This window comes from Anoplophora glabripennis, unplaced genomic scaffold (assembly GCF_000390285.2).
Source record: "Anoplophora glabripennis isolate ALB-LARVAE unplaced genomic scaffold, Agla_2.0 scaffold239, whole genome shotgun sequence".
Taxonomy (NCBI): domain Eukaryota; kingdom Metazoa; phylum Arthropoda; class Insecta; order Coleoptera; family Cerambycidae; genus Anoplophora; species Anoplophora glabripennis.
This window is the reverse complement of record NW_019416322.1, coordinates 554,359-574,048: the sequence shown is the minus strand read 5'-3', so window position 1 is coordinate 574,048 and position 19,690 is coordinate 554,359. Positions and strand designations below refer to the sequence as shown.

At 31.8% G+C, this 19,690-nt stretch overlaps 2 protein-coding genes across 3 annotated transcripts; one reads left to right on the top strand and one right to left on the bottom strand.

The window, feature by feature from the left end:
- The first annotated feature begins 398 nt into the window (after positions 1-398).
- On the top strand, positions 399-17,082 carry LOC108911155 (nuclear valosin-containing protein-like). 2 transcript variants are annotated; one of them, XM_018716003.1, is made up of 11 exons: positions 399-620; positions 2,203-2,439; positions 3,554-4,051; positions 4,891-5,107; positions 6,319-6,595; positions 6,655-7,165; positions 9,016-9,183; positions 9,267-9,389; positions 9,441-9,647; positions 12,122-12,355; positions 16,917-17,082. In XM_018716003.1, the coding sequence occupies exons 1-11, from the start codon at positions 567-569 to the stop codon at positions 16,995-16,997; spliced, it is 2,607 nt and encodes an 868-aa protein (XP_018571519.1). In that variant the 5' UTR covers positions 399-566; the 3' UTR covers positions 16,998-17,082. The 2 variants fall into 2 exon arrangements, with proteins under 2 accessions (XP_018571519.1, XP_018571520.1); XM_018716004.1 differs by lacking the exon at positions 2,203-2,439.
- LOC108911156 (FIT family protein CG10671) lies at positions 15,857-19,575 on the bottom strand. The gene is made up of 2 exons (XM_018716005.1): positions 18,506-19,575; positions 15,857-16,373 (listed from the first exon to the last, which is right to left on the bottom strand). The coding sequence occupies exons 1-2, from the start codon at positions 19,469-19,471 to the stop codon at positions 15,957-15,959; spliced, it is 1,383 nt and encodes a 460-aa protein (XP_018571521.1). The 5' UTR covers positions 19,472-19,575; the 3' UTR covers positions 15,857-15,956.
- Between the last annotated feature and the right edge of the window lie 115 nt (positions 19,576-19,690).

Sequence of the window (19,690 nt, the reverse complement as noted above, 5' to 3'; positions counted from 1 at the left end):
AGCGCATCCCAGGCTGCATAGCCGCACTACCCTACCCAACCATACCACACATAAACATGACACTACCCCCGGGGTTTACACAGACGAGCCGGCGAAGCAAGAAGAGCGCCAGAAGAAAGGGCCCTAGCCGGCGGGGCCCAGCCAGGACAAAAGGAGGTCCCACAAAGCGCCTACACCGGCCGCATTTGCGGTCGGGGTAGACGACGGATGGGGCCCACCTACGAAGGCTGTCCAGGCCTACACGAGATGAGGCAGGATAAAGAGGGATAATCCCCCTCGATCCCAAATCATTGAGGCCAATTTCTAGCCATAGAATAATGGCGCGCGGTAAATATCCAGGTGCTTCAAATATGCCCATCTGGCATCACCGCTTTAAAACCATAACCTCAAAGCAAACAACGAAAAACGCATATAACCTAATTTTAATGTTGGTGTCATGTCCGTTTTATGTTTTGTTGTGTGAGTTGCTGTCTTCATATAACGAAAATTAAAATGTTTCTGTAAATAAAAGCTGATAAATACGTAGCCAATTCTTTTTTAATGTGACAATAATAGTGGTTGAAAAAATGCAAAGAATGCCGTATATGTCGGATCCTACCATTATTCCACGAGTACAAAAGGTAAACAAACAAAATATAAAAGATAACATAGCAACATACAGTGTGTTCTAATACCGATTGAAATAGGCAGTAGAAAATTTAAACAAAAAAGATCTTATAATATTGGTCCAAAAACTTTTAAGAAGTACAGGGTGCGTAAATTAACTTGTTAAAAAACGGTTTTTTGTGCAATGGCGGAAACGACAAATTCAAATTCAGTGCATACTATAAATTTGAAAAAAATTATAGATTTACATCTATATATAAATAGTTTTCCAAAAATTGATAATAAGGGAGATACTCCACTTCAAAAGGGATAATAGAATTTTTTTTTGAGATATCTTAAAAGTTCTTTGTGATATATTCATATTTTAAACTTAGACTTAGAACACCTGGATACTAATTTATGCAGTATTATTCAGTCCCACATCTTTGATTAGGATTATTTTAAGGAATGTCTCACTGTTTCATCCCCAATTTTTTTTTACAAAAAAGGTCTTGTTTAACAAATGTAAACAGGTTAATAGAACATTTTCATCAATGAGAAAAATTGCTGACGAAGTGAATATGACAAAATCTACAATTGGAGATATAATTAAAGCATACTGAGCTCTGGTCGACCACCAAAGTTGATAAAAACCCCTTGATAACATTTGCAAAAGCCGAAGAAGGGCTGTTGTAGGAAAAATTACCGTGGTGTAGAACCAAGAAACAAATATTAACATATCGAATGTTGCCAGTGGATATGCAATTCAAGTTACTGTTTTCACAAGGTAAAGTACCCTTAATGGCAATAATTATTAACGACGATAGCTAAATAATGATTTTTTTGATCAATGTAAAAGAAAAACTATATTTGATGGAACTCAAGACGAAAAAGCATTTAGCTGGTTTAAATCAAAAGTGAAGTAATTTTCAGTGATGATTCCAAGTTTGACGGTATTGAGGATTTGTATAAATGCATGATATCGGCATAGGGGGTAGGAAGACTAGACTTCAGTAACAGCATTGTTAATGCAGATAAATATGGAGAGATGTTTTGAAGACTAATTTACTGCACCGGAACAATTTGACAGTAATTTTATTTTCCAACAAGTTGGTTTATATGGCCAAACTTACAGAAAATGGTTTTGAGACGATGATGTTAAAAGCGTAAGCTTCCGCAGCCCAGACCTAAATTCACTGAAACATTATGATACAACAATAGATCATTGCTACACAGGACAATTCCTGATCTTAAAAGAAAAATCCAGGAAACTTTTCAGTCTGGAGTTTTGTAGATCCTTACTGGACATTATGCCAAAGAGAATTGGCACTGTTACGAATTACTAAATCATAGCAAACTCTTTCGTTTGAACATTTATTTGTCACCACATTTTCATTGTAGTTCCACCTTTTTTTTAAATAAATACAAGTTATTAGCTTTCTTGACTACCGAACTTGTGACAATCCTTATTCGTTATTTGTGTAGTTAAGTGAATTTGGAAAACTTTATGTAAAAATTGCATCAAATTTATAGTAAATATTTAGTTGTTAGTTTAGTTGCCATAAAATATAGGGGTGGTGTTGTCCAAAGTGAAACACACTGTATATATTTTTTTAGTATTTAGAATCTAACGTGGATAAAACTTACGTGGATATAAATGTAATGGCCGATGATTTACAACAGAAATATAAAGAATATGCTAAAAGGAAAAGAAGTGCTTTTCGTGCCTCAGTGAGTAAAGCATACTCCATAGTTTTAAGAAATTATGGTATAGAGGACCCAGGAAGTTCAGAAGAAGAAACTGACTTTATAAATGAAAATCACACCACATCAAAAACTTCATTTGTTAATAAGGTAAACACTGCCAAAAGAGCTTAAATAACACCAAACTGCTTAATTTTAATTTTTTTTAGGCAAATATTTATGTTTTGGTTTCAAATTGAAAGAGAAAATCATTTCAGTGCAAAATTTTAGGTTTAACATAGATAATTACGTAAAAGTAATCATCAAGGCCTTTATTTGATCCATTATTAATTTTTTTCTCTGAAGGTAAACTAAAAAAATTCAAATAGATATGCCTCAAGGATATAATTTCCAATAATAATGTACCTAGTACTTTCTATATTAAATATTTTTTATATCACTTAAGAATTTTTAAACACTTTATATTTAGATTGGCATTTTTTAATAGAAATGAATTTAAGGTCACGTTAAATTCAACTTTTATAATTTTTTGTAGTAATGACTGTTTCTATGGTTTTTAAATACGTACCATAAATTCATGCATTTGTTCTTTGGATCATGTAATCCAAAAGAGTTCAGTAAACCAAGAGTACTGTCATTGATTTTCTAGATACAGTTTGAATTTTAGAAATGTACCACGAAACATTTCTAAAAAGTTTTAACCGAAGTTACTGAAACTTGGGTTTAAAATTTATCTAATTAAATGTAAAAGTTTACTCAAATGGTATCGAATCTGTTAATATTTTGGTGGAGGTAAGACAGGTACTGATTACTAAGGACTACAATTTTAAATCGAAACAACTTTTTATGTCAAATACAATTTCAAATACACCGCAACTATTTTAAGTCGAAAAATATTAAATTTTTTATAGCGCTGTGCCTCCTCACTGTTCCGTAGATAATCATTAAAAATTTATGTAGTGTTTTTCTCTTTCGATAGTTCAAATTTTTTTTTTTAATTAATAGTTTTATATTAGTTATTTTAGATTTTAATTTAAAAAAATGGAAATAACAATATTATAACTAAACAAAGTAAACAGTAGTTTTCACGAATACAATTACTCTATAAATAATTTTCTAATTACCAGATTTTTTTCAATGGGGATGGAATATTCACTCAATGGTATCAAAATTCTGGGTTCTTAGTGACGGTGCTTCTAAGTTTGTGATTCTTCGAACGCAAATATGCTGTATACATACAATACATATATTTTTTTTACTTCAGCTCAATAACTCTATGAATAACCAACTTGTGGATATGTACAGAACGCCTCCAACAAAAGCTATAGAAGAAAATGAATTTATAGATATTAGCAGTGAAGATTCAGATAAGAGTTCCAATTTTAGTAATAATAAAGTAAATAACAGTTCACAAAAAATAAATTACTCTGAAAAAGATATAAACAGAAAAAGGGTTGTCTCACAAGATGTCGAAGCGAATGAACAAAAAGAAGAAATTAAAAAGAGGAAAATGGAGCATATTAGTGTTCCTGCAAGTAGAGAAAATAAGAAAAAAAGATCTGTAGGGATTTTTAAAAAAGCCACTTATACATTTAAAGATATTGCTGGTATGGACAAAACGTTAGAAGATGTTTGTAAGTTAATAATACATGTTAAACATCCTGAAGTATATAAAGACATTGGAATATCTCCACCTAGAGGATTTTTATTGCATGGGCCTCCAGGTTGTGGGAAAACTTTATTGGCGAATGCTATAGCTGGGGTAAGTATTTAAAATGTAGGAGACATTGTCATTTTCGTCTTAATTTTTTTCTTAAATTTTTGTTCACACTGGGTGGCATACACCAGGCCACTCTATTAGTATAGTAAGTTGTATCACCACTTGTCCGCACTACCGATTGTTACCTTTTTAAATCAAATATAAAAGTATTTTTTAGCAGCAAATAATGAAAAATTTAATAAATATGTAATTAACACTTTAATATTAAATATGGTGTAAAATCCAGTAATTTAATTCCAATTGAAAATCACTCTAACACTGTTCCATTCACAAAAACAATCTGTGGGATTTTTTTTTTGTTAAATACAATGTAATTATTAAATCAAACAGTTATTGGTGTAGAAATTTTTATTTTGTAAGTTACGCTACAAATAAAATCATGTTCCTTACAAAAAATTTGCATATACTTAATTGTATAATGAACACTTTAAGGTTATTTTTGATTTATTCAGCTGTTTGGTGAGTTTGTAAAATAAAAAAATTGTAACTACATTGAAAATCGGTTATAACGACCTTCAGCGGACCGTTTGTTTATGGTTGTTATAACTCATATACATAATAAGCAATTACATATATTATATTTAAAATTTTTATAGAAAAAATGATAAATTTACAATACAAGTCTTTAAGTATTTAGTATTCGAAATTTTGAGTTTCTGGTAGTAAACTATTTGTTTCGTCACCTGGTGAAGTTTTCCGATTGAAATCTGGACCATTCTAATTAATTTTAAATTAAAAAAATTATGCATGCAAAAATTACGTTAGCAAACAGCATTATAGAGAATTACAAAAATAAATTTTGAGTTATCTTTTTCTTACAGGAACTGAACATACCTTTACTAAAATTAGCCGCACCAGAATTGATAGCGGGAATATCTGGTGAAAGTGAAGAGAGAATACGAGATTTATTTGACCAAGCGAAAACGACATCTTGTGTTTTATTTATCGACGAAATTGATGCTATTACTCCGAACAGGCAGAATGCACAGAAAGAAATGGAAAGGAGAATAGTAGCTCAGCTATTGAGCTGTTTAGACGGTAATTTATTTTTTTATTTAAAGAATATAAATAATAATTTTTTTTAGTCCACGGACTTGGAAAAATTATTTTCAGCTGTCATTGCATGGACCAGATAGCTTGTTTATTCAGCTTCAGTTTCCTTTTTTTTTTAAATTTCGATACGACCATTTTTCATCGAAATATCGGATTTTTAATGGAAAAGGATTCTTTTGTCTTCAATCATCGATATCTCGGTGACAATTGGTCCTACAGAGAATTGAAGGGCAGTTTCGAAAACTGGAATAAATTTCCTATAAGATGCTGCCACAACTTTGCGTAAAATTTTTTTTTTTTTCATCTTTTACTCGAATTTTAAAAAACGGAAAAAAGGGTAATTTATGGTTTTTTAGAAAATTGACGACTAAATTAGAACTATTCACGAAATGACTAATGTTAAGCATGACTTTTACAGTTCGATATACCCAGAAGAACCCTGTGAAGTTTCATCTCGATCTAGCAAACCGTTTCTTTGTTTCAAACAGTCAAACATTTGAAAAAAATTAAAGGGTCACGTCTTTTGAGCTTAAACACTTCATAATCATGAATTTTTTTTTTAGGTTTTCACATTTTTACCACAAGTAACGTTTAAATTGATGAAAAAAAAAATATTTTTTTTTTTTGGAAAAGCTCCGGATATTGAAGAAAACAAAATCCAATTGTTTCCAACACGATTCGACTTTTCCGTCCTACCAATTTTTAATTAAATTAAAATTAAAGTTGACCCAAAATAGATTTCGATCCCGATTCATACCGTTTTTTGAGATAAATTTTTATTTAATTTTTGTGCAGTCTGTAATCACTTAAAAAACAGTTTTTTTCAAAGCTACCCTTTTTCTTCTCTGAGAAATAATTTCAATTTTTTTCCACGGAAAAATTTCGGAAATTCTTTTGACCCTTTAATTGTTTGCATTAGTGTATATAAAAACTTGCACCATTATTTTTTTTGAGCCCTAAATTTTTTATTCTGTTTCCGGAGATCCCATATTTATGAAAAGCACCTTCTGTTGTGTGTTAATTATTCAAGAGATTAAATTTTTTGTTTTGTTGTTGATACTTGAGGTAAAAAATATCACAGAAACTATATGTATATTGTGAAATTTTTAAATATGAAAACGAGTTGAATTTGTTTTACATTAAAAAGCAGTGAAATTTAATATTCCATTTTTAGTAGCTGTTTTTTTTTATTGCAGAATTAAATGACGGTGAAAATACTGTTTTAATCATTGGGGCCACAAATCGACCGGATTCTATAGATCCCGCATTAAGAAGGGCTGGTAGATTTGATAGAGAGATATCCGTTGGTATTCCTGATACTCAAAGCCGAGCTCAAATTTTAAAACTTCTTACGTCCAAGCTGAAGTTATCTGAAAACTTTGACTTTGAACTTCTTGCGAATTACACTCCAGGTTATGTGGGAGCTGATTTGATATCATTAACAAGAGAAGCTGCAATGCTGGCCGTAAATAGGTAATAGATAAAAGTAAAATGTTTATATTATTAAAAATCGTACTCGTATTATCTTACAGGCTACTTGAAGATATAAAGCAGCTTCGTAAGGCGAAACAGGAATTAGCCAATGTAACAGAAGGTTGTATTCCCGAAAACGTGGAAAACGTGGAAAATATTAAATCTCAAGAAATAATTGTGGACAACATAACTAATGACCTAACATCCTCCGAAAAACAGATAGAAAATCCAGTCGTCATTATCGATGATGACATCACAATTAAACCATCCGATCAGAACTTACCTGTAGATAAGAGTGAAACTGTTACAGATGAACACGAAAAATTATCAAGCAACCCAACTCAACCATTCTCACCGTTACAGGATCTGTTAACTTGGTTGCACGATGAGTCTCCTTTTTCTGAACATCAGTTGAAAGATCTGTGCATAAGTATGAACGATTTTGAAAGAGCTTTGAAGTTAGTCCAACCTTCAGCAAAAAGAGAGGGTTTTGCCACAGTTCCGGACGTTACATGGAATGACATTGGCTCTTTAAGGGATATAAGGGAGGAACTACAGATGTCTATAGTAGTGAGTAGAGATAATTTTTACATTAGCGGGAATATCTTTCTAATTACAAAATAAAGTGTACCCAATCTAGGAATCTCTGATCTGCTCTTCTTGCTCTCAGGATAGGCTCTGTGGGGGCGGATTTGCTATCAGAATCGCCCCCAGGCCCACCGTAATGTTCGTTTTTGTTCTTGTTGTTTGCAATTACTAAAATAGTCATGTGGTTATATAAAAATCTGATATTTTCGTCACACTCTCTTCGTTAACATTCCCTTTCTTCTCCGCGTACAATGTACCTCCTTCTCGTAAGGATATGACCGCATAATGGCTGGATCGTTCGTCAGTTGTCTCACCTATGACACACTGATGAGGACTAATAAGTCTGAAACCAGTCTGTGCCTGGTGGGTTAAACTGACTAACGATCGTAGCCGTTGCACTAGGTGTTGCGGGTATAATTCAATACCGGGCGGGGCATATAACTCACGGAGTAGTTGTTTCTCGCAACACTGATAATTAAAACATTGCGTTTCGCGCTCTGTGGGTGGCAGTCGTGCAACAAAGTACCTGGCAATATAGCAGGCCGCTTCCTACTGTAGCCATTTGAATGGTACAGTTGGGAGTTAGCGCGACAGATGGAGCCATCTGCGCTTCGCGTACAATTCCCCTTCTTTTGTTCTGTATCGCTCTCCATAGTGTTTTCAGGGTTTCATAGTACCTCGTAGCATTAATTGTTTTCCACTGAGGCAAAAAGTCAATGAGGAGAATCCGTTTATGGTCCCAAACAACGAGCCGAAACAACGGTTTTCAATTTTTTCCTGATGGTGAAGATGGATGTCGCCACTGCATTCATTGTCTTTTCGTCTGAAGGGTGTAATGGGCCGCATGTTTCGTTGCCAGTCACAATACAGTCGAGAATGGTTCACTTTCCAGTTCGAAGCGCTCGAGAAATTCCTGTGAAGTTGCGATTCTGTTGGCTTTGTGTTTATCCGTGAGCTGTTTTTGTATGCACCTCTCACACAATTTTTGATAACCAAGTGATTCAGTACTGCATTTATCTCGTCTAAAGTCAATCGATGGTCATTATGAATATTCGTTCTGCCAGCTTTATACTCAGGACACCACTGTACGATTCATCACGCCACCCCCATAAATAGTTTTGATTTCGTTAAAAATCTGTAACGGCGCCTTTTCCTTTGCAATAAGAAACCGGATTATGCTCTTCACCTCGCAGTTGGCGAGATTCGGAATAGCAGCACTATTTTTTCAACACGCCATTACAACAACAGTTCTCAACTAATTGAGACAAATGAACGCGCGTTCTGCTCCCAACACTTTTCCTTGAATGCAGTGTTACCAACTTTGTCGAAAACAAAAACCATAGAGCACCGAAGTCTCAGTACTCTTACTTTACAGATATGCGGCATTTGAAAATGACAGATGTCAAAAGCCAAAGAGGACTGTAATATTCATTAATGTACCCAACTTTATCCTACGATACAGTATAGTGTCTTTAGATCAGGTGTTTCTTTCTTTATTTTTTTAAACACTATTCCAAAACATGTTAAAAATACAAAATTTCATTGTTGTGAAACTTGGTAACATAACAATCGACAGTGAGGTTAGGTGAACATGTTAGGTGGGAGGAGTAAAGTTGGCAATATGGGCGAGAACTTTTCGGTGCCTTAACTTCATTGGTTGTTGCAGTCAAGGCAAGTGACTATAGGCCTGGATATTGTATTTTTTTAAAATACTTTACGAGCACCTACAAATTCGGATAAAGAACTGGCGTAGTTTTTCCAGTACTACAAGTATCAAACAAACAAATAACTACATACATTTTTATTAAACTTAAAAGTTGTGAAATTTTTAGGCACCTGTAAGATATTCCAAGCAGTTTGATTCGCTGGGCATTAAATCCCCCACTGGGGTTCTTCTATGTGGGCCACCAGGTTGTGGAAAAACCCTTCTGGCTAAAGCCATTGCTAATGAAGCGGGGATTAATTTTATATCTGTTAAAGGACCTGAACTTCTCAATATGGTAAGCAAACTATCTGAATAAAACTACTTTTTTTTTTATAAAGCGGGGATATTGTAAATACTAACGTTCTTTTCTAATTTCAGTATTTTGGCGAAAGTGAAAGGGCAATTCGAGTTTGTTTCGAAAGAGCAAGGAATTCAGCGCCTTGCGTGATATTCTTTGACGAACTAGATGCGCTATGCCCTAAGAGGTCTAATTCGAGAGAGGTAATTGTTAGAAAAGAGCTATTTATAATTACTACTCATATTTTTCATTAGGGTGGTGCTAGCACACGCGTGGTCAATCAAATGTTAACTGAAATGGACGGAATAGAAAGTAGGAGAGGAGTGTTTCTTTTAGCGGCGAGTAATAGGCCGGACATAATCGATTCAGCTGTTTTGAGACCAGGCAGACTGGATAAAATATTATATGTGGGATTACCCACGCCCGGTGATCGTGTCGACATATTACGAGCAATAACAAAAGTAAGTAGAGTGAATGGTTTAGATTCTAAGTAATATTCCATAAAATAAAAAAATACATTTAAAGGTATATTTTCTGCATGGCCATCTTATAATTCTCTGAACTTTTGGAAAATTTTTATGTTTTAATTAAAGATTAAAGGAAATTTTAGAGAAGTTTAGTTTAGGTTTGCCTTGCCCATTTTTTTACAAGGGGTATTACAAAATACTATTAAGTGTTCAGAAAAACAACAAAAAGTGCGAAATTTCAGTGTCCCACTCCTACTTTTATTTTTGATGTGAATAACATCATTTATGGCAACGAGTGTCATCAGAGAAATTGAGATATTACGAAAATGTGCATCGATATTTCTGCAGATAACCTTCCGATCGAACTGAACCAGGTACTGACTGAAAATCAAAAAACGGCTCTTCAAAAATAGGCATGGGCATAACTAGGATATTGTTTGGGGTGGGCACATGGCTGCAAGCTCTATGGAAGCCCCTAAAAAAAAATATAAAATAAAAGCTCACGCAATCAGCGATTTACTCATATTTACCGATATAAAATTTCATAACCTAAACACTTTCGTTTGTTTCTAAAAAAAAGGTCTCGCAATCAGCGACTTACCGATATAAAATTTCAAAACCTAAACACTCTTCCGTTTGATTAAAAAAAAAATGTCACGCAGTTAACGACTTATCGATATGAGAAAGATGATATTACTGGATCTTTTTTTCTGGGGTAGGCAGCGGGCTTTCTGGGGTGGGCCCTGCACACCCCTTGCCCCCCCCCCCCCCCCATTGGCTACGCCCATGAAAATAGGTATTTCAAGTGAGGCCATCTATTGGCAGTTACATGGGCCGGATAGGTAGATCCTTAACAGATGTATTTTCAAAATTTCGTGACATTTGGACGAATAAAAATGAAGTTATTGTGTTTGAAGTGACATTATGTTTGCGTCATTGGTACAAAAATTAGCATCGAACAAAGAGCATTGTTTTAAACTTGGTAAAACTTTTACCGAAACATTTCAATTTTCACATCAGACAAAATATTCATTGAAATTCATGGAATTGGAATTGAGCATCTCAAAAACATCAATTCATTCCATTTTAGCTGAACTTTTGGGTATCGAAAAGTGTGTGCTATTTACTGATGACCAAAAATTGCTCAGAATTCAACATTCCAAAGACATCATCAAGGAGTCCAAAAAGGACAAAAACTTCCTTTACAACATTGTGACTGGTGATGAAACGTGGTGTTTTCAGTATGATTCAGAAACCAAGCGCCAAAGTGCCGAGTGGCAGGCGCCAGATGAATCAACCCAAAAAATTTGTCAATAAATAGAAATAAAGTGCGGTAAAGTGTCAAACTCAATATTTGATTTATTTTGTGCACTTATTTGCTTCAAAAAATTCTAACTTTAAGTTACTTAACCCTTTCAATGCTCCAGACATATATATTCGCTAAAAATTTATAGGGCTCAAACTGCTCCAGACGAATTAATTCGCTTGAATAGTTAAATTGGATCAGGCTGCTCAAATCGTATATATTCGCAACCATGCGCATTAGTGACTCGGTTGTTGCAACTGGTATAAGGAATTTTTGCGGGCGGAGCTTATAGCGATTGTGGCAATTATTTTTATGGAAGGAGGTACTAGTAATAATGCCAAGATTGTTCATCTCTTTTTCAGTTTCTGCTTTATAATAAAATATTAATAATTAAACTATTACAATTATTTTGAAACGTTTAAACATTTTAATTTAATTTAACACAACATAATGTAAAAAAATAAGTAGTCTAACTGTTCCAGACGAATATATTCGCACACGGTAAACTTTCGCGCACGGCGCGGTAGCTAAGTTCAGATATATTGCACAGCGAAAGGGTTAAAAAAAATGGCGTCACAGACAATTTTTTTATTATATACAAAAGAATTCTCAGTTATCTCTTAATTCTCTGTCTTTGCACATGAGAAAAACTATTTCTTCGAGATTATTCCGATTGATAAATCTAGAAATCTGTACTGAGTTTAATTGAATCTAATGTACTTGTATTTTGGCAGTGCACTCTTATCGCAATGTAATTTTCTTACTAAGCTTTTTCAGACATATTGATATGAATATTTTTACTTAAAATAACATTTATTACCTCCTCTTTCAGTTTAATAACATTTTTTAGACGATCTTTATACAGGGTCCTGTACGTGCATGTATAATGGAAAACCACATATTGGATTCAAAAAGAGCTGACACGTTAATCCATTTTAATTATTTTTGGGGTGTGGGCTGTTGCTTTGACACATTTCGTGGCATACAGAGTGGTTTTTAAAAATGATAACTAGATAATCGATGTACAGTGTAAATATCCATCCGTAACTGTGTAACGAATGAAGAAAAAAATTTTAATTTTCCATACATTTTCATTTTGAATATTTTTGTTTAATATATTTGTATTTTTAATAATGTTTGAGTATGTTTCATTTAATTACAGAATGGCACAACTCCTATCATGGCACCGGATGTCAATCTTGAAGAAATTGCCAAATTCGAACAATGTCAAGGTTATACTGGTGCAGATTTGGCCGCTTTAGTTCGTGAAGCAAGTATTACTGCATTAAAGGACTTTATGATACATAATATAATAAATACGGATGTCCCAGTTGTAGTTACAATGGAACATTTTAAGGAGGCTATCAAAAAAATAAGACCCTCTGTGTCAGAAAAGGTAAACATTTGGTAATTATTTACTATAGTGTAACCCACCCAAATTGTCAAAACATTTTTCATATCCCCAATATTTTCGATGGTGCTGAACACAAATCTGTAGTTATTTGTACGGTCAAACTTAGTTTTATTATGTTTAATGCCAGTCAGAATCGACAAAAATTTCATAAAAGTCGAATACTTTATTCATCATCACCCCCAGGGCCTTATGTATACATTTCTGCAGCTTTTTCTTATGGTCTCAAAGAAATAAGGTTTTCGTGATTAGTATTATTTGATGTAACTACCCTTATGTGTCATTCCTTTTGAGGATACTCCGGTTTTTAAAGGTAAAATCCAAGGTAATGTGTTCAAAAAATCATTGCGTAAAACTTTTAATAAATTTTTTAAATAAAAAATTTCTGTACCAATGATTTTTTGAACTTTTGACATATTCCATATTTAAAACTATATATTCCTAACAAAAAATTGCTTAGTTATTTTCGATTTATTATCTGTTTATAAGCTCAGTTTAAAATATTTAAAAAAATCGAACAGAATATAAGGTCTTTCTTAGAAATTTCATTGGTAATAAAAAGTACTAATCAAATTTGTAGAATATTGAAGTTGAAATTCTGAGGTTCCATTCTACAAGCAAAATTTAAACATACTAAGATAGTTAAAATATTTATAATAATGAGAATGAATTCATAATGCAAATTTTGAACTTATGAGCCACAAACGAAAGTAAATAAACCTATATGTGTTTGTTGAAATTTTTAACTTAAATATCCATAATTTATAATAATTTATACAACTGGCAACCTTTGTTCATGTCAAGTTCTAATATGTCGAGGAAGGAACTTTAAAATGATTTTGCAGTATTGTCACTTTACAAATTAAACAACCATTAAATTCTACCTGTTCTAAATTAAAAATAGACAACAAAATTGGAAATATATCTGATCATGTCATCACCTATAATGTTTTAAAAATGTTGATATTGTGGATGACTTTGTAGTGGCTATTTTTTATAAATATTAACATTTTAATAATGTGTAAATTTTCTGCTAAACATAAAAAAAATTATAATAATTTGTATATAATGTATAGAAAATTTCTATTATATGCTCATTTGGCCAACAACATATTTTAATTATTTTTGTCCTCAAACAATTTTATTATATTGGTGGTAAAATGTCTTGTGATATTAGTAAACAAAATATCTCTCTTATTTCTCCCTTTCACAATTATTGTAACATGAATGATTGATAGGAGGTGCCTATAATAAATTAAAATTACCTGAATCACACCAAATTCCGCATTGCTGCACTGCACTGCTGGGCAGTTTATCAACCACTTGTCATCTGCTGTGATTTATTGCCCAGTAGCCCAATGCAACTTTGATCGTTTTCCTTTGCCCGCGCTCGCATTCTTAAACTGAGCGTTTACATTTCTATCGCCTCCACGTTTAGTTCGACCAGACCTGTATATGGGTATGGCTAAATAAATATGGGAACAAGTTTTTCAAATATTTCAATGCCGAGTTGCTGCGTCAGCAACTGAACCTGGTACTTACTATCAATCTGTTGGTTCTTCAATTGATATCGGAAACACTATAACTTGTATTTTGGCCATTTTGAGATATTAACAGTTTTTAATTTTCAATTATTACTAGAAATTATATTCAGTCAAATAATTTTCAAATTTGATTTGAATCAGGAAGATAAAAGGTTTTTTTTTTAATTATAATGTTATAAAAATATTAATTATTAGATAATTAAATAGTAAAATAGAAATTTTTTAGTTGCTACTTAAAAATTATTTGTCAATAAAATAAACTAATTTTTTATTTCACTGGGAAAAAAACATAGTAAATATAATATTGCAATAAATATACTTAGGAATACATTTAAAATATCTAAGTATCATAAAATTATTAATTTAAGGTAAATTAACTTATATGTTTGTAATATTTGAATTAACTGAAAAATTTAACATTTGAAAAAAAAATAGTTTCTCTGTTTGAAATATCAATATCAGTATCTGTTTCATAAATTGTTAAATCTTGCCAAAATTTAAGTCTATAATTTAGAATACCATTGCTACTCGATATTTAATTTTAATTAACCCTTTCACTGCTCCAGACGTATATATTCGCTAAAAATTTATAGGGCTCAAACTGCTCCAGACGGATTAATTCGCATGAATAGTTATTGGATCAGGCTGCTCAAACCGTATATATTCGCAACCATGCGCATCAGTGACTCGGTCATTGCAATTGGTAAGGCGAATTTTTGCGGGCGAGCTTATACCGATTGTGACAAATATTTTTATGGAAAGAGGTACTGGTAATCGGTTTCTATTTAGCACATATACTGTATTTTATTCAAAATAAAATCGTAAAATTTATCGTAAATCGTAATTTAACACAACATAATGTAAAACTATAAGTGGTCTAACTGCTCCAGACGTATATATTCGCACGCGATAAACAATCGCGCACGGCGCGGTAGCTACGTTCAGACGTATTGCGCAGCGAAAGGGTTAATGTGTACCAAAATTCAAATTTCTAAGTTTAACCGTTTTCGTGAAAAATAAAAGCTAATTTTTTCGGGCATTTTGAGATTTGAATATTTTCTCAGGGAGGGCTCAATTNTTTTTAATTTTCAATTATTACTAGAAATTATATTCAGTCAAATAATTTTCAAATTTGATTTGAATCAGGAAGATAAAAGGTTTTTTTTTTAATTATAATGTTATAAAAATATTAATTATTAGATAATTAAATAGTAAAATAGAAATTTTTTAGTTGCTACTTAAAAATTATTTGTCAATAAAATAAACTAATTTTTTATTTCACTGGGAAAAAAACATAGTAAATATAATATTGCAATAAATATACTTAGGAATACATTTAAAATATCTAAGTATCATAAAATTATTAATTTAAGGTAAATTAACTTATATGTTTGTAATATTTGAATTAACTGAAAAATTTAACATTTGAAAAAAAAATAGTTTCTCTGTTTGAAATATCAATATCAGTATCTGTTTCATAAATTGTTAAATCTTGCCAAAATTTAAGTCTATAATTTAGAATACCATTGCTACTCGATATTTAATTTTAATTAACCCTTTCACTGCTCCAGACGTATATATTCGCTAAAAATTTATAGGGCTCAAACTGCTCCAGACGGATTAATTCGCATGAATAGTTAAATTGGATCAGGCTGCTCAAACCGTATATATTCGCAACCATGCGCATCAGTGACTCGGTCATTGCAATTGGTAAGGCGAATTTTTGCGGGCGAGCTTATACCGATTGTGACAAATATTTTTATGGAAAGAGGTACTGGTAATAATATCAAGATTGTTCATGTTTCTTTCAGTTTCTATTTAGCACATATACTGTATTTTATTCAAAATAAAATCGTAAAATTTATTGTAAATCGTAATTTAACACAACATAATGTAAAACTATAAGTGGTCTAACTGCTCCAGACGTATATATTCGCACGCGATAAACTTTCGCGCATGGCGCGGTAGCTACGTTCAGACATATTGCGCAGCGAAAGGGTTAAAGCCTGTTTTTTTCGTCTGGAATACCATTCGGTTTTTTTTCACTTTTGGTTCCGGTATCTTTTGTTTAGTGATTTTTTTACTTCACCATCAGTATCTAAATAACAATTTCTGTTGGTTAAAACTGGACCCGTCAGTTCCGTTTGTACTATAGATTCATTATCAATAGAATCCAGCTGCCTATGTGTTGAACCATTCGGATCTGTCAGAGTATGTGCATTACTAATTGAATTATTTACATTTTGGTTCACATCAAGCACATTGTCTTCGTGTTCTAAACTTTTTTGTGTTTCATCTACATCCATTATCACGCCAGGAACATTATATACATTTTGGTTTACATCGAGCACATTATCTTCATGTTTTAAACTTTTTTGTGTTTCATCTACATCCATTATGCCAGAAACAGTTTCACGATCATTGCGTACTGTAGAATTTTCTTCAACCTCCATTTCTTGTATTGCATTTTCTGGTGGAAAACTATCCATCATCACCTGGAATAAAAAAAAAACACTATTCATGCAATGCGAAATTAATACAATTAAAAGTTTTTATTATTTGAACTATTATTTTTAACCCAAAAATCACGACCGCCATAATAAAATTAAAAAAATTAAGAAAAATATTAATTATTAATTAACAAATAATATGTCATTTTACGTACCTCGATTTTTTTTCTTTATAAAAGTATTTATTATAAAAATATTTATCATAAGATTTAAAAAGAATTAAGTACGCCACTGGATTATACAAAAAAAATGAAATGTTACATTTCAGAAAAAAGTCTAATCATGGCAATTATAGGGGTCACTTAAAATATCAAAATTTTGATTTTTATAATAATTAATTAATATTAATAAATTGATCTCTAAAACTAAAAAAATATTGGAAATCTGCTTTGATATGATTTTTTTGCGGCTTCGCAAAAACCAGCCGAGATACCCTAGCAAGGCAATTACACGCACTCTACAATATAATCATAATCATTAATTTTATTGCAGGACCAGAGACACTACAAGAAATTGAGAAAAATTTATGCTTCTGTTCCCGATAATACTGAAGTAGAAGAAATGGAATATTAGTATTATTCAGTATATGAATAAATATTTTAGTACTACCCTTGAACATATACAAACTAAAAAAAGTCAAGTTATTATGATTCAAAAATGTTTTATTACTTTATTTTCTTCAATTTTAGTGAAATTTTAAATTAAATTGATAGGTATTGAGGTAAGAAATGATTTTAAATAATATAGATTATGCAAGATTTTTGAATTTTGAAGTTTTATTTATCGCTCCCATTAAATATATATATATATATATACAGGGTGTTTGTAAATAAGTGCGAAATATTTTAGAGGGTCGTTGCCAGTTATTTTATGAAACACGAGAATGCCACAGCCTTTTTATTAAAAAAAATGGTATGCCACTGACTTTTCCCATTTTGATATTTTTTTAGAAATCCGCCATCAATTCTGAAAGAAATTGGTTTCTTCAATTTTTTTCGTATTCTGCGCCTTATTTGAGGAAAAAATAAAACGTATTTTATTGTAGGTTTTGTTAATCTTTTATTAAAGGTCTCTTTTAATAAAGCGTTATTCTGGTCAAACAAAAAATTCAACATTGAAAATAAAAAGTTCATATGAATGTGGGTAAAAAATTCTTCAATTTCGAGATACGGGTGTCCACTCTTTGAATTAAAAAAAAATTAAACAATCTTTAAATAAAGCATATTTCGATCTACATTTATATGAATTTTTTTCACAAAATAAGTTCGGCAACCACCCCTAAAATATTTCGCTAGCATTTATTTACAAACACCCTGTATATAACCAGCGTTTGTTCCTATAAAAATATAAAGCAAAACAATATTCTGATATGTGCTAAATCAATTTTTCTCTAGCTTTAAAAAAAAAAAAACAGTTGTACCAACTCAACTTGACAAAAACGGCTTGGCAGCCTTATTGTCAAGTGAAAGTGACGGAGAGTTTAAATTCTAATTTAGGTTTGTATAACCAATTTTTAAAGTGAAAATTTATGTATAGCGTGGGAACCCCACCGTTTATATTTCTGTTCACGCAGACATGAAAAGTAAATACAATAGAAAATAGATTTTTATTTTTCGAGGAGAAAGCGTACGAATTTTATTATGCACAGCAAACCGACAAGATCACTTAATTTCATTCAAAATTTTTATAACAAGTCGGCACTACTAGGGATATGTGATAGGTCTAGAAATATAAAATAAAAGAAATAAAATATAAAAGTTATTGTCAATAATGAAAGTTATTTCACAAGGTACTTTTTTATTATTGTGATGTTGTCTATATTTAAAAAAAAGCTAGATCTACTTATCACAGAAAAAAGATTTTTAATAATAAATGTTTTATTGACATTAAATATCTTGTCATATGACACATATATACAAAATATTTACATATTTTAAATATGTGAGTATTTATCATTTTGTAAGTTATGAATCTTGTTTAATAAATATCTGTCTCCCCATAAAATGTGATCCATAATTGTCACAACTCACATTAACAGGTTTTCTTGAAGCCGTGCTGCTTTGTTTAGAATTGTTTTTAATATATCTGAAGATTCCTTCTCCGGGTAGTTTGGGTAATAGTTTCGGATGTGAATACCACAAGCGATAAGTGACGAACCAAGTAAGTATGGCAGAAACTCCTCCTAAGAACTTTTCAATCATTACATGGTAATATAGCATTGTACATATTAACATAATATCCCATATAATTTGGAATATGCATATCACAATAACTAAACCTCTGATGTACGGTGTGTATTTTTTATAATAAAACTTTATTTTCTTTAGTTCATTATCGGTAAGAAACCGGAGCGGATTGGAATTAAATTCAGTTTCTTTTGACATCCTGTAGTGTTCTTCTAAACGTAGGAATTCTCGAATTCCATCCCAATTTTGAATACTTCTCGTTTCTTCTATGATAAGCAAGCTGCCATAAATTAATATAAAAGAATGACCAGACAGATCAAAACCGTTCCATAAATGTCCTGCTTGTAAACATTTACCTTTTGTAAAATAGTTTAAGTTTCCACATTTTCCATAGGATGCTTCAACGTAATTAAAAAGTGTTGTCCAAAACCACCAAAAAAAAGTTGCTATTCCGATTCTTAGTAAATGGTGTTTTACGATCATTTGGACTTGTCCACAGCAATAAATTAAAGATGTAAAAAACACAAATGGTATCAACAATATTAGATTCCATCCCCAAGCAAATTTTACAAGGTACTTATTGAAAATATTATCAGATCTTGATAGATACATTTTAGGTATTGGTATCACATCAGCTATTAAGGATACTAGAAAAAGGCTTCCTAAATAAATTGCAATTTTTATATTTGTGTTAAAAAACAGAGACTTTTTGCAGACATATAAAACCATTAAGGTAAATATTTCTCCAATAGATGTGGGTTCACTGGTAGGTTTCGTGCCCTTTTGATCTATATTTATGTCATTGTTAGTAGGGCGAAAATTCAAATTTGCTGTGTGACTAGTTCGTCGTTTATTATGCATTTTCAACACAAACAAACACACAATTAAGAAATTAACCAACTCTTTAAAATTTCATAAAACCTTACAATCATGTTCAAGGTTACTACTGTAGTATACGAATTAGGTTATTGCATAGGCATAGACACAGAACATCTAGGAAAGCACAGACACAAAACATAGAGGCTGCGTTCAGCTAATGGTCGGAACTTAGAGCATATACTACTGGAGGCAGCGTCCCAG